The sequence below is a fragment of the Anolis carolinensis genome, chromosome 3 (genome assembly GCF_035594765.1).
Source record: "Anolis carolinensis isolate JA03-04 chromosome 3, rAnoCar3.1.pri, whole genome shotgun sequence".
Classification (NCBI taxonomy): Eukaryota; Metazoa; Chordata; class Lepidosauria; order Squamata; family Dactyloidae; genus Anolis; species Anolis carolinensis.
Genome location: NC_085843.1, coordinates 111032923 through 111048508, shown reverse-complemented (window position 1 = coordinate 111048508; position 15586 = coordinate 111032923). Strand labels below are relative to the sequence as shown.

The window sequence follows — 15586 nt, the reverse complement described above, 5'->3', positions numbered from 1 at the left end:
AACCTGTCTGAAATATCTCTTCTGTTTTTTTAAAAGACAACTTTTTAAGTAAACAATGAGGGAAGAAGAACTGCAACCTATGTAAAGGGTGAATGAGTGCTCGGGTTGTTAAAAATGGGGGAGTCCCATTAGCAAAAGAAGGGGTGGCCTGAGGGGAAAATCTGCAGATCCCCAACAAGGGTCGGGCCTTTGTGTGGCCCCAGAGCCTCATTTTATGCAACCCCATTCTTTAGGATTCTTGCTATGATCTTAAGCTACAAAGCTAGCAAGGCCACTTTTCTTGGACTAAAATCATCCTAGCCAGTATCCTAGCCAGTATGCATTCCTCAAGCTTGGCTGCTTTCCTCAAGCTTGGCTGCTGGGAATGTATGCTTGTCTTACAATTTGTATTTTAATTTACACAAAAACTCAAGGATGGAAGAATAAGTTCTGCTGCAACAATATATTCTGTTGTAAGTTTCTCATTCCAGCATCTATAGTATATGTTTGCTTTAGGTTTTGATTGCTGAGCTCAGAGAAAGACTCCAAAGAACTAGTAACATGTGGGACCTGGTTTCCTCAGAGTGTGTGTGCTCAAAGCATTTTAAATTGTATGCAACCATGTATCCTACAAATGTTTGGGACCATAACTTTCATTATCTCCAAGTAGTATGGCCAATAATAAGGGATGATAGCAGTGTGCATGATTTCTTCCTTTCATTTTTTTTCCACAATAATCATAGGAGGCATATTGAGCTGAAATATATTATTAGCGTTCAACATTTGCGTGTTTGACTTTTGCAGATTTGGTTCTTTATAGATTTGAATTACAATATTATCTAAAGGTCTAACTCTGGTGCAACTCTTGTTGATTTTTGCTGGAAATTGCTCAAAGAGTCACGGTGAAGGACCTAGAGACCCACAGAAAGCTGTTCTCTTAGGTTTAAAAAGGCATTTTTATTCACAGTTTCCCCACATTCATGGGGAAATCTGATCCCTAATGTGGAGGGTTGATCATCGTGATTACTCCAATGTGCTTCAGGGCCAGGTGAGAATTTGAACCTCGGTCTCCCTTACCTAACTTCAACATCTTAACTGCTACACACCTCTGTTTACCAATGCTTTTTCAAGGGGTTTATTGAAGGATCACATCTCATTTTGAGTAGCCCTCTCTGTGTTGAAAAAAATGCAGGTTTTTAAATGGTTTAAAAACCTGCATAACGTGTTCGATCAGAAGTACACTGTGTACACTGTGAGAAGCAGAGCTTGTCCAAAGCCACCTTTCTCTTCCTTCAGGGGAGTAATCTGTCTCAAGCCATACACCCATTTACCAAGATAGTTTAAAATATTACCTCTGCTTCTTAGTCTTTAGATTTGCTGTGATTCAGAGACAGGGCAACAAATTTATGCAGTGTACGAATCATAGAAGAGTAATAATTTTCAGAGCATTTTGGCAGCATCTCTGTGCTGGATGGAGACACTCGTAAGAGTACTGCAAATATGCCTACTTTCCAAAGTCTGAGATTTCTGTTTCCAGCAGTGTGACATATATAATGCATCACATAAATATCTATGGAAATAAAAATATTTCAGGGCCTATGTTGAACTTAATGTCAGAAGTAATCAATCAGTTTTAATCACAAAAATGGAAAGAGTTCATTAGATGCAGTGCTTTATGTGGAATTCTCTATAGATCATTTAGTAATGTGTTAAACATTTCAAATGAGAATCTTTATAGCCTTCTATAGTCTGATAATTCTTAATAGTCCCCAGAGTTCCTTTTGAATATGATGAAATTGACTTCTTTGTGGGTCTTTCTTTGTCTTCTAGTGTAATTCTATGGTATGTGTCCAAGTCCTAGAACCACAGTATGACCTCGTATCCACAGGGGATATGTTCCAAGACACCCTCCGACAGATACGTGAAACCATGGATATTAGCAAACCCTAGACTTTGGCTATATTTTCACTAAAGGACCCAGAAAGTCCCACAAATACTTCCAAAGGAGAATTTTTTGGAATGTGTTTAAGTGAAGTTGTGGCTATTGAATCTGTGGATAAGTGGGTTATATTGTTTCCATATTATCAGGAGATAAGGGACATGACAGAAATGTGGCATCCAGAAATACAATTCAATTCTCCCTTAATAACAATAAAAGAGTTTCACTTAATTCCTTTTCTTGAGAAAACTTCCAAAAAGAACTTTGCAAAATTATCCATAAATCTTACATCAAAATGTTTAGAGTTAAAAATACTGTGTGTGGAAACTGATAGATTCCAGACAGAAGTCTATTGAATACTTGGCTATTTAGTTTTTTAACTGATGTGCATTCAGCCACATTTGTGGTACCGAATGAGGATTGACACCCTTCCTCTTCTCCCAGAAGTCTCCTTATCCTTCACAGCTCCATGACAAGCAGATACCAAAACATGCACACATGGGGTTGGGGTGCAGCTAAAATGCTTTACTGAAGATTTAAATGTAATAAGTATCACCCCTCTGATTTTTTAAAATAAAAAAGTCATTATTCTGCAAACCTCCATCTGAATTATGACAGAAAAGTTTTAATGGGGGACATTCATGGGGGATACATGCCAGACCAGACAGAGATACAGAGATTCCTAGAAAGATATCCTCTCTATAAATAGGCTAGGTCCTCTAATGCAACTCTTTGGTAGTCTCCTGGAGAAATATACCACAAAACTACCTGGATCACCTAACAAAATCACAGATGGGAATGGATGGCAAGAACATTAACCATCACTTCTTGCTTTGCCTTGCAATGATTCTGAAAAGAAGTTGAGCTGTCACAAATATTATGCTTGTATAACCTTGGTGGTAATGGCACTCCATGCAGTCATGCTGGCCACATGATCTTGGACGTGTCTAAGGACAATGCCGGCTTTTCGGCTTAGAAATGGAGATGAGCACCAACCCCCAGAGTCAGACATGACTGGACTTAATGTCAGGGGAAACCTTTACCTTTAACCTTGGTGGCACAGTGTGTTAAAGCGCTGAGCTGCTGAAATTGCAGACCAAAAGGTTCCAGGTTCAAATCCTGGGAGCGGAATGAGCGCCCGCTGTTAACTCCAACTCCTGCCAATCTAGCAGTTGGAAAACATGCAAATGTGAGTAGATCAATAGGTAGCGCTCCGGTGGGAAGGTAATGACGCTCCATGCAGTCATGCCAGCCACATGACCTTGGAGGTGTCTACGGACAATGCCAGCTCTTCAGCCTAGAAATGGAAATGAGCACCAACCCCCAGAGTCAGTCACGACTGGACTTAACATCAGGGGAAAATCTTTACCTATAACCTTGGTAACTGACTATGCTTTTCATGGCCACACAGCTTGAGATGTAGTTAGGAACTTGGACCAACCAGCTGATCAGAGGCCTCTCTAACACATTAGATAAATAGATATATCTAACATATATAGATATATATATAGATAATAAGTTATCGAATAATAATTATTAATTAGCTTGTTTTGACAGAATGTGCAAAGGTGACTGGTTTGGTTAAAATGCAGAAGAACCAACATGGTACTGCATGTCATTTGCCTGGGATGTTGCCATGATTTCTCTGAAATTCCAACAGTTGATTAGAGATACGAATTCTTCTTGGGGATAGAAGGAAGTGCTTGTATTAGGTAAAGACTTTAATGTAAATTCAAGTCTCCTGTCAACTGATGGTGACCTCAGTTCATAGAGTTATCTTACCAGTTCCTTCCTCTGAGCTTCTATAGTACTGTGGTGTCTTGCCTGCTACCTAATAAATCTGGCAATTCTTTCACCCACTGTTGCGTTTACCCTATTTACTTGAATCTAATGCTCACTTTTTTTGGCTAAATTGCCTTACCAAAATTAGGGTGCGCATTAGATTTGTGTCATATAATCATCTTAGTGCTGAGCCAGAGCAAAAGGAGAAGCTGCTTCAGGAGCTGCATCCAGAGCTCCTCTTTGAGGGGTGTCACTTCAAATTTAATGGCCATGGCTTCATTCTTTGCAATACTAGAATTTGTAGTTTGATGAGGCATCAGCATTCTTTGACAGAGAAGGCTCAAGGTCTTGCAAAAATACAGCCCCCATGATTCCATAGCATTGAACCAAAACAATCAAAGTGGATTCATTCTGCAGCATAGATACACCCTAAGGTTTTATTTTTCTATTGCTGGAATCTTTGATGCTCTAACACTTTTGTGTTTTAAAGAAGAAATTCAAATCAGGCAGCCACTGTAATGGCCAAATGACAAAGAGTGCTCTTTTTTGCCACTGCACACTAAATTCACCAGGTTTCAGGTTTTAAAAAATTGAGGTGTGCATTAGATTTGCTGGTACATTAAAAAAAGGTAAAGGTTTCCCCTAACATTAAGTCCAGTCGTGTCTGACTCTGGGGGTTGGTGCTCATCTCCATTTCTAAGCTGAAGACCTGGCGTTGTCTGTAGAGGTCTCCAAGGTCATGTGGCCGGCATGACTGCATGGACACTGTTACCTTCCCGCTGGATCAGTACCTATTGATCTACTCACATTTGCATGTATTCAAATTGCTAGGTTGGCAGAAGCTGGGGCACACTCGGCTCCCTGGATTCGAACCTGCAACCTTTCGGTCCGCAAGTTCAGTAGTTCATTAATGGTACATTAATGAGCTCATAATGGTACATTAGAACTCAAGTAAATATGGGTATTACTTCTGTATCCTGAAAAAACTAGGCTTATTTGGTGAAAAAAGAGCCTTACCATGTTTATATTTCTGAAGTGGTTACATCCTGTGGGTAAACACCATATTTTGTTTTATATGCCACTTTATTTCAGATATTTGACTATGGATCTTGTCACACGGCCCAGCTGTGCCGTTTCATCTCACCGGCTTTCATCAGTGAAAGGGAAAGCATGCCAGGCACCCCGTGCGCCCTCCCTCCTCCCCTCATCACACATGGAGGCCGGGAAAGGGCGTTGGCAACCTTTCCCATCCCCAACACATGGCAGAAAGGATGGCAATGCTCATCATCACATGGGCTTTGGGAGCCAAAAAGTGCATGATGCTTTCCTCCCCATATTTGTCCACTCTGGGAGAATAGTGGGCAGGGTCTGCCGTGCATTGTGTGATGATACACGGCAGGCCCTGTCAAAGCCACACATGAAGGCAGCAAGACGGGGCATTTTTGCCCCATATGAAGAGGTCCTTAGAATTGAAGTAAAATGTGAATCATGAGTAGAGGTATACACTGAGTATCTCTGCCTTCAGCATCACACATCGAAGATACTTCTTCTAAATATAGTGGATCCATATGCAAAGAGGAGGTCTTCCAGCTTTTCCTCCACATCCAAGATCCATATTATGGACTTTACATACAAACAGGACTGTTTTGTGTGGGAGATGGATTTGCTCAGTACACCTTTAAGGTCAAAGTCAAGGTTTCCCCTGACGTTAAGTCCAGTCGTGTCCAACTCTGGGGGTTGGTGCTCATCTCCATTTCCAAGCCGAAGAGCCGGCATTGTCTGTAGACACCTCCAAGGTCATGTGGCCAGCATGACTGCATGGAGCACCGTTACCTTCCTGCCGGAGCGGTGCCTATTTATCTACTCACATTTGCATGTTTTCAAACTGCTAGGTTGGCAGAAGCTGGAGCTAACAGCGGGCGCTCACTCCGCTCCCCGGATTCGAACCTGCGACCTTTTGGTCTGCAAGTTCAGCAGCTCAGCGCTTTAACATACTGTGCCACCGGGGGCTTTACTTCGTACACCTTTATTTTGACCCTAAACTGAACTCACAAATAGAATGAAGTCTTATGCAGTCATATTTTTTGTGTTTGAATTAGGTAATGAGTAAAGAGGTCTGAAAGACAAATGTGTTTTCTAAATTTAGCAACTAAAATTTATTCTTAATAGCAGAGGTTTCAGAGTCACAATCATTACATTCTGAAGTACCCCTGGAAATCTGTCAGTGGTATTTTGTGCTTTTCCTCTGTGGCAGAGGATTGGACTAGATAACCCATGTGGTCTCTTCCAACTTTATGATTCGAAGTGCATTTAGAGAAGCCCAGAGGTATCACTTTGTTCCCCAAGTTTGACCAGTGTTGGATTTACCCAAGATTTTTACTGACTTGTCATGTTAGCTGATAGTCAGACCCAGATTATAGAAATTGTTGCTTTAAACTGGCCTCTTTTTCAGAAAAAGAAGACGTTTGACTTTTAAAATAAAAGCAAACAGCATACATTTTATGGAAGTAAACAGGTGCTGATTCAGCATCAATTGAATATATATTATTCAACTGATTGAGTAGTATAATCAGTTCAGCTTCACTGAGAAAACAAAATCTACTGTTAGATGGGGAGGTGGGCTGACATCACAGGGAGGGCTAAATTCATCTCCACATTCAGCATCACTGTCTTCTTACTATTTGGTTCAGAGCTTTTGAGATAACATGGGTGGGTTTCTAGGTATGCATATGGGGGAAAGAACAACATTCTGGAATAGTGATTCCGGTATGAAGCTACACTGAATGCTGGAAATCATTCTTGACAACTTCGGACTCTGCAGTCTCCTCCTTTTTTTCCCGCTTTGTCTTCAACGTTGTTTCCTTATGGGCAACTTTAAATAGAATCAAAATTGCGCCAAAGACCTACAAAGCAATTCCAATTTGGGTAATAAAAGATAATTCATAAGCAGACTTACAGACTGTCCTGGTACATGCAGACTCCTTTCAAAGTAACTCCTTGTATTTCTTATTTTTAGGTAGTTTTCCAATGCAGTGGCCTTAGTTATTATGTTGTATTACATAATGTAATTGCCTCGATGCAGTATTGGGAGTGGAAGAGTGTCAGGTTAGAAAAGAATGATGAGTTGTTCTAAGCTGTTCTCAATGTTTTCTTTGAAGAAAAGCACACATTTTTCCATTCACTGGGGTAAAATACACTTTATATTGTCTTCTTACTGTCCTTGGAGAAGAGAAATTGCACAAAGATTTCAGTGCCTTCCCTGTTTCAGCCTCAATAGCTGAAACTGTTGTGTATGTTAGTTGTTTTCCTCTCTGCGTTCACTGGTATGCTGCTTTTAAATTTCTAAATATCTGTCAAGGTTTTACCATTTTAACCACACAGAATAGTGAAAAGCCTTTTTTTATAAAATAAAAAAAATTAAACCACATCTCTCAATGCTCAATAAGATTTTAATTTTCTTTCAGAGTGAGTTATAAAGAAAATGAGAAAAGTTAAATTAAAGACACCCCCCCCCCCCAAATAGAGGTATAGCAAGTCTAGTTCTAACATTAGAGAGAGAAAGAGAGCCCTCACCATATAAAATTTGAAGTGGAAAGAATAGACATTAAATGGCTGGCAATTTAATATGTTACTGTATTTTTAGTTTTATCTTTATTTTCAGGCAATGGAAAGAAACATCTGTGAGATGTTCTGCCTTGTGTGCCAAAAGAACACGGCTGATTTTGGGTACTATGCACTTTAACTTGGATAAGTTGAGGCAGGGCAGCCAGGGTGGGAAAGAAAACACATTTTTTACTCTGCTTCTTACCACAAAATATCTTATGCCAGCTTTACACTTCAGAAACTGTATTGTCTACAGGCAGTGCTTGATGTATCTCCCCCATCTGTGAGCTTGTACGTACAGAGCTGGACCCAATGGAAAGGGCATCCACTTGCAGAATTGACATCACTGGTGTATTGATTTTCTCTTTTTGCTGTGAAATAAGGCCACTGTGAATCATCTAAATCTAATTTAGACCATTGCGGGATTCTGGAGCACAATAGTAGATATTTATAGAGGAAGTGGGAATTCCCATCACAGGAATAGAAATGTGTTTCTTTGATGTTGGAATTGGCACGCTGTGGCATCCATTTTTAGTGGTGTTTAGTCTGAACTTCAAATAAACTATCCAACATGCTGGATCTGTCTTGGAGATACACTTTACACCATAAATAGCTCCTTTAAAGTTCAAACCAAATTTTGCAGTGGATTCTCTTACCCAGGGACATTTCCCCTTTTCCCACACATAACCCCTTTCTGCCCAAGAATTTTTTATATGACCACAGGTATATAAGCATATAAAACAGTATAAAATTAAACAATTACTGATAATAAACCAGCATTGGCAAGGCTTGCTAAACAGGCTGAGGTATTTTCTGCAGAGTCCACTGTAAATACTGATGTTGTTGCCAACAGATTTGTGTAAATGGATGGCGTTCACAAACCTTTTACTGTTGTCAAAGTTTTCATGACCCTGACATTGAACTAAGGGGAATCCATTTGGGGTCAGGACTCACAGTTTAAGAAGCGATGCTCATAAACGGGGATATTTAGGAATGAAATGGATAAATGGAGTTACCAGCCACCACGGATCATAGGCAATTTCTCCAAAGGTAGTCTTTGCGTAATGTAGTGTATATTATCTTTTATTGTATTGTTCAATGTGCTATGACTTGTTGTTCTATTTATATTCTGTTATATTGTATTGCTCTGGGCATGGCCCCATGTAAGCCGCCCCGAGTCCCCGTTGGGGAGATGGTGGCGGGGTGTAAATAAAGATTATTATTATTATTATTATAGTAATGCTAGAGCCACGGTGGTGCAGTGGGGTAAACCCTTGTGCCAGCTGAACCGCTGACCTGAAGGTTGGGTTGCTGACCTGAAGGTTGTCCGTTTGAATCCGCGAGATGAGGTGAGCTCCTGTCTGTCAGCTCTAGCTTGCAGGGACATGAGAGAAGCCTCCCAGCTAACACATCTGGGTGTCCCTGTCCAACGTTCTCTGTAGACAGCCAATTCTCTCACACCAGAAGCAACTTGCAGTATGTTCTCAAAAAAAAATCAGTGATGCAGCTTACTAATTTTAGATCCTATACTTATTGGGCTTATGGTGGAGCGGGAGGATAACTAAATGTATTACTCGAGCTGTGGAGCTCACAATTAACAATTTTCTGCCTTACCATTTGCCATATTACTATTCCACAGCTTACAATTGCTGCATAACTGGATATGTAAATGAAAAAGCAGCAAGCACCCTTTACCAAATCTGATTTTTAAAAAGCAAAGAAAGACTGAAAACATTCCAAAGCTGTGAAATAGCGCAACCATGAGTATATATCATTGTGTGATAGTAAAGAACGATACCTGTTTAGTACAAGTTGAGTATCCCTTATCTGAAGTGCTTGGAATGAGAAATGTTTTGAATTTTGGATTTTTTATTTTAGCATGTTTGCATGTACATAATTAGATATCTTGGTGATGGGGACCTAAGCCTAAACATAAATTAATTTATGTTTCATATATAGCTTATACACATAGCCTGAATGTAGTTTTACAAAATACATTTCAACATTTTGTGCATGAAAAGGTTTGTATATACTTAATTGCCAAAGAATCAAAGGTATCACTATCTCAGTCAGCCATTTGAATAATTTTGGATTTTGGAGTATTTCAGAATTCTGGATAAAAAATACTTAACCTGTGTTAGAATAAGATTTTCAATAGCATGTTTATTGTAGGAAAAAACATACAATAATATTAGTTGTTGAAAATAGAAAATAGTTTCTATAAAGAATTGTGGAAAGCAAAACAAAACTTCCTTTAGAAAAAGAGGAATATATTTGAAAATTAAAAAAACATACGCCCAGTCAGTCACCCCAGCAAAGGTTTTTAAAAGCAAGGCAAAAAAAACAAAAAAAACAAAACAGTAGCATATTTCAAGATTGTTTTTGTTGTGTATTTCTACATAGCAGGGTAGGAATATACAAAACCTTTGTGGTCTCTTCCAACTCTAACATTCGACGTTACGGTAGACACTTTTAGGTATACTCCGTTTTGTTCTGGTTCCTAGCCCAAATGCTGATATGAGACTTTTTTGATGACAACTGACATCTTATCACCACCAGAAGCTGCAGCTACTGGAAGTGTCAAAGGCAATTTACTTTTGTAGTGATGTAAGAAGTGTTGTGACAGTGATTGAAACTCTGGCAATGATTGGTTGGCAGAAGGGCAAAAAGAGAAAGAATAATTCCACATGTCCTTAGTTGAAGTGCTCTAGGAACCAGATCAGATCATAAAGAGATGCAAGAGAAACAGAAAGACCAAGGAAAGGGGAAGTAGAAGAAATAGGAGATGGAACTTGGAACCTGAGGAGGACAGTAGGAAGTTTCTCAGAAAAGAAGGAAAACTAGAGAAAAATACACATGGCAAGAGCTTAAAGTGAAGCCTGAAATGACCAGTCAAGTCTCAGTTTGCGGGCCTCTTGAGTATCTTTAATTTATAGTTATATGTCAGTGTTTAGTTATTGTGATTATATTTTCTTATATATATGTTGGCATTGAATTATTGCCATTAATATGTTGTAAACCACCTTGAGTCCCCCAGGGATGGGAAAATGGTATGTAAATATACCGTAGTAAATAAATAAACCTTCTAAAGCAGGGCCAGGAAAGTGTTGTCCCACTGGATGTCACTGGACTTCAATTCCCGCCAGACCCAGCAAAATCTGGGTAGTTACTCGATGCAATAGAACAAAAAACTTGCATTTGCACATGGCTAGCTTTTTTTCTCCATATTTAGTTTGTAGTTGTTCATTTTAGAGGCTGCTTGGTTTAACTCCTCAGATCTTTTCCATAAAGGTGTCTGCTTTAACACCAAACTATGTCTGAAAAGTTTATATTAAGAATTGTAATCAAATGGTGAAGACATGCCTGGAACAACTTCACATTTGGGACATTTTTTGCCTTTATTAAATAAGAATGGCAATGCTTGAACATGAGGAAGCCTTAAGACTATATCCAATCATTACTTTCAGGTAATGTTGAATTGATTTAATAAATGGGGCCTGTTAAGTCAATACTTAACTCCCAATACTGTTAAGTCCCATTGATTCGGTGAACCTCCTTTATTTGGGACTAACAATTGAATTTACCCCATACATTATGATATCATTTCATTTAATGTATGATGCATCAGCATTAAATGTCATTCTAGCTATCACACTGTAGCTGTTGTAATTACTATAGTAGTAATGTTTCTGCAGGATTAAAGAGTGTGTGTAGCAGATGGCAGCACATATTCTTCTGGGAGCAACTTAATTCAGATGGCCTGTTGATGGTGGGTACTTGGGAAATAACATCTTTAATCCATTGGCTACTATTCTGTAATGTGATTAATTATGGTGATTCTAGAATTCTAGTGAGAAATTAGACAGGAGTGTAGTAGAAGAGGAGGGCAATGAAGAGAGAACAACAAAGAATCTAGGAAGTTGTGGGAAATGCAGATCTCAACCAAAAATTAGATTAAAAATACAGCTTTGAATAAAGGTTAATGAGTATTAGAGACTAAGATTAGATTATTCTTAGAATTAAACCAATTTAAAAGATTAGATAATAATTACAGATCTGAAAGATTCGATAAGACTTAAAATAAGATTTAAGAGGAATTAGTTTAGTTTTTTCAGTGTTTTCCTTATATTGTCTCCTCCTCTCCCTCTCTCCTCTTTAACAGCTTCTCACAAATGCCAACATCTTCAGGGAAATATGATACCAATGACAATATCACCATATTCACCAGGATTCTGGATGGCTTGTTGGATGGATATGATAACAGACTTCGCCCAGGTTTGGGAGGTATGTTGAATGTTCCTACAGATATGCATATTTTGGAATCTAAAGGTTGTGTACTTATCTGTATAGTGGGCTGCACCTTTTGGCATCTACACAGAAACAAGAGGATGTTCCTTCTGTTTTTAGTGAGTTACATATTAATAAATGTTTGACAGTTGTCTGACAATGTTGTGAAGTTGCTGTGATATCTGTGGCACTGCCTTCAAATCCAAGAGCAAAAACAAGCTTCCAGATTTTCAGAAAAAGTGGGTTCTAACTAATAAATTACTGAATGAGAAACAGTTTTCTTGTTGAGACCTCCTTATCTCAAACAAATGACCTCATCAGATGGGCTAAAATTTGGTTGCATACATCAGTTTCTCTTCAGTTTTGCCATACCATGATGTACCTTCCGGCTCCCATCCCAAGACATCTACTTCCGGTGGGGCTTCATGGCAAAACCGAAATGAAACTGGCGATAGGTTCACCACGTCGCCTGCCAGGCACCACCAGGTTCATCACGATCTACGGCGATTCCAGCAGCAAATGTAATGAAGCCCATAATCTAACACCACATGGTAATGATAGTGGGATTAGAAGTGACCAAAAGCAAAGTGACTCGCCAGATCACACTACACTTTATAGATTTATAGCACTATTATTTCACATTAATTGCCATGACAACATCCCATGGAATGCTGGAATTTGCAGTTTGAGGTGGGCATTTAGAATTATCAGGTACCATGTACACTGACCACAAAATTCCATTTGGAATGCAGATTACACTATGTAACATGATTTTTGTTCCTGCGTTATAAAAGTCATTTCCTAATTGGTTCTATCATAAAACATGGAAAAATAAACTGTAAAAACGTGCAGTACATTTTGCTCTAGTTTTTCAATGACTATCTCATAGAGTCTCAATTAATTCAACATAGTTTGTGGCAGCCACAAAAATGAAGTTTCTGGAGTATAACAACTATTTTCAAAGTAAGTACCTCACAATTAAACAGAAAATAACACTTTCAAACCAGGAACAGATTTCCCCCCAATTTTTATATAGTGTTATCTGTTTCAAAATTGATTATATGAGTCAACACTGCCATATAATCCAGTTTAAAGCAGATAATCTGCATTTAGAAACTTGATTATATGGAGCCGGACAGAGAGCTCTTGGCCCTCACTAAACTAAAAACCCCAGAATTCTACAGGATGTGGCATAGCAGTTAAAGTGGGACAATAGTTCTATAACAATGCAATGTGATATGTCTTTTACATTTGTGGAAGGCTTTTGAAATTATGCCAAAGCCTAGTACATCCTCTACCCTACTTCAGAGCTCTTTAGCTTCACTGTTGCAATAAGATTAGTTGCTGCCATGTAAAGTTATGAAAATTGCCTCCTGATATAACATCTACTGATTTGCTATTTGTATTTTTTTGCTGCAGAGAGAATAACTGAGGTGAAAACAGACATTTATGTTACAAGTTTTGGTCCTGTGTCAGACACCGAAATGGTGAGTTGGCTTAGAAAGATTCTCAATAGTGTTTATTGTCCCTACTAGAAGTCCAGAGCTTGGAAAAGTTACCTTTAGAACATCTTCCAAGATGCATCTACACTGTAGAATAAATTCAGTTTGACACCACTTTAACTGCAATGGCTCAAAGCCATGGAATCATAGAAGTTGTAGCTTGGTGAGGCACCTTCACACTTTGGCAAAACGGCCAAAGACCTTGTTTAACACTGCCATGATTTCACAGCATTGAGTCATGGCAGTTGAGATGGTGTCAAACTGCATTAATTTTACAGTGTAGAGGCATCCTCAGACTCTATGGCAATGATGGCTGGAAAGTTGTAGTTGTAATGAACAGCTTTTCCATACTCTTTGGAAGACTCATGGGACTAGTGGAGCTAACACATTTTGTCTTTGTTTTATACCAGGAATATACCATTGATGTTTTTTTCCGACAAAGCTGGAAAGATGAAAGGCTTCGATTTAAAGGCCCAATGGAACGTCTCCCTCTTAACAATCTCCTTGCCAGCAAGATCTGGACTCCAGATACTTTCTTCCATAATGGTAAAAAGTCAATTGCTCACAACATGACCACTCCCAACAAGCTTCTGCGCCTTAAGGATGATGGGACCCTCCTGTATACGATGAGGTGAGGACACTTCTCTTAATTATCTTTCTGTGTTAAACTTCAGCTTGTGGTGCCCAGTGTTCTTCACAAGGGAGTCAGAGGGAAAAGTCTTTTACATATATTTATGAGAATATCAAAAGAAAGTGGGAAGCATAATCACCCTTTACAACTAGCAATTAAAGTACAGCTTCTGAACAATACTGTTTTTTTTTTTTTAGAAAAAAGATATTTTCTGAAGAGCAAATGATTCAGAGTAGCTTCCCTCCAGAAAAAAACACCCAGTGGATTGCCATTTTAAGTATTTGTAGTTGATCGGCTGATTTTGATCTAAGTCAGAAAGCTGAATCTATCATTTGTTTAATACATCACGAACAATCAAAGCGTAGGGTTTGCTTGTGGGTTTTAAAAAAATTCTTTGTCAGTTCTAACCTAATGAAAGCGGTAATGTAGGTGGAATATAAGGGAGGCATTATTTTAGCAGATACCCTTCCAATCAGACAAGCACTGTGAATTAGATTGAGATTGGAACCTTTCAAGGTTTTGCTGATGCTGATGGTGGCACATGAGTTCCTTTGTGGCTTGGTCACATTATCTCTCACTGCAACTACATGTTTTGTAATATTTAAGATGGAGTATTACATTCATAGAGAATCTGATCAGGTAGGCAGAAATTCAAAGGATAACTGAAAAGATCAGAAAGTGCAGCTACAAATGTGCATATTGTGTACAAACATTCACAAAAGTTGAGTGACAGTTGCTAACAGTATTAGGCCAAGGGTAACTTTTCCAAGATCTGACAATGATTCAGTAAAAGCTGGTATAGATAGCACAATGACTAAGAAACCTTTCACATTACAGCACTATGATTCCGTTTTAACTTCCATTGCAACATCTTATGGAATCCTGGGATCTATCATTTAGGGAAGAATAGTTAGGACTCTCAGCCAGAAAGGTCTACTGGCTCACCAGACTACAAACTGCATAGTCCATGGGATGTTGTCATGGCAATTGAACTGGAATCTTAGCAATAGAATTCTGTAAAGTACTAAGGGCACTTCCACACAGCCATATTATCCAGAATACCAAGGCAGATAATCCACAATATCTGCTTTGAACTAGATTATCTGAGTCCACACTGCCATATAATCCAGTGCAATGTGGATTTTATATACATTGTGTGGAAGGGGCCTGAGTCAGAAATCGTAATTATCATTACTATACAAGTACTAGTACCTTCAAGTTGTCTGTCAGTTTAGGGCAACCTCATGAATTTCCTTGGTGTTCTTAGGCAAGAGATACTCAGAGGTAGTTTTGCCAGTTCCTTTCTCTGAATGTAAAACTTGCATTGTTATGAGTCAGATGCCAGCCAATATAAACAACTCAGTTTATTGCAAAAACAACACAAAAGAGCCTAAGAAACAACCAAAAGGAGGCTCAAAACACTTTCTCTTCAGTGTAAGGTAACAATGTCCAAAAAGAACTCAAAAGACCCAAACTTGGGATATAATCTCGATTATCCTGGGAAATAATCCAGATTAAAACAAACTTAGTTGAAAAGGCTGGAAATTCGCTCCACCTGCTGGTTGGAGCTAAACAAACACATGAAAGCTACCAGCAGTAACCCACAGTGACCAACGGCCACACAATGTCTCCAAAACATTGCTAAATCAAAACCACATTGTAAAGGAGAAGGCACAGCTGCCACGTCTGGTCCGCATCGTTAGGGAGAAGTCACAGGCATCGAGTTCCAGTCCAAGTTGTCAGGGAGAAGTCACAGTCACCGAATTCCAGTCCAAGGTAAACACAAAGAGCCAAAGCGACGGAGGCAAGCCAGCAGCTAATGCATAAAACCAACACAAGACAATCCAGCGCAAACCCACACAA

General features: G+C 39.0%; 1 protein-coding gene across 2 annotated transcripts in view; it reads left to right on the top strand.

Annotated features, from left to right (window-relative positions):
• gabra5 (gamma-aminobutyric acid type A receptor subunit alpha5) overlaps positions 1–15586 on the top strand; it is a 98994-nt gene that overhangs the window by 13551 nt on the left and 69857 nt on the right. For both annotated transcript variants that reach the window (XM_008107101.2, XM_003218770.4), the window contains exons 3-5: positions 11466–11587; positions 13010–13077; positions 13503–13723. In XM_008107101.2, the coding sequence (XP_008105308.1) occupies positions 11466–11587; positions 13010–13077; positions 13503–13723 (411 nt within the window). The remainder of the gene's footprint in view (positions 1–11465; positions 11588–13009; positions 13078–13502; positions 13724–15586) is intronic.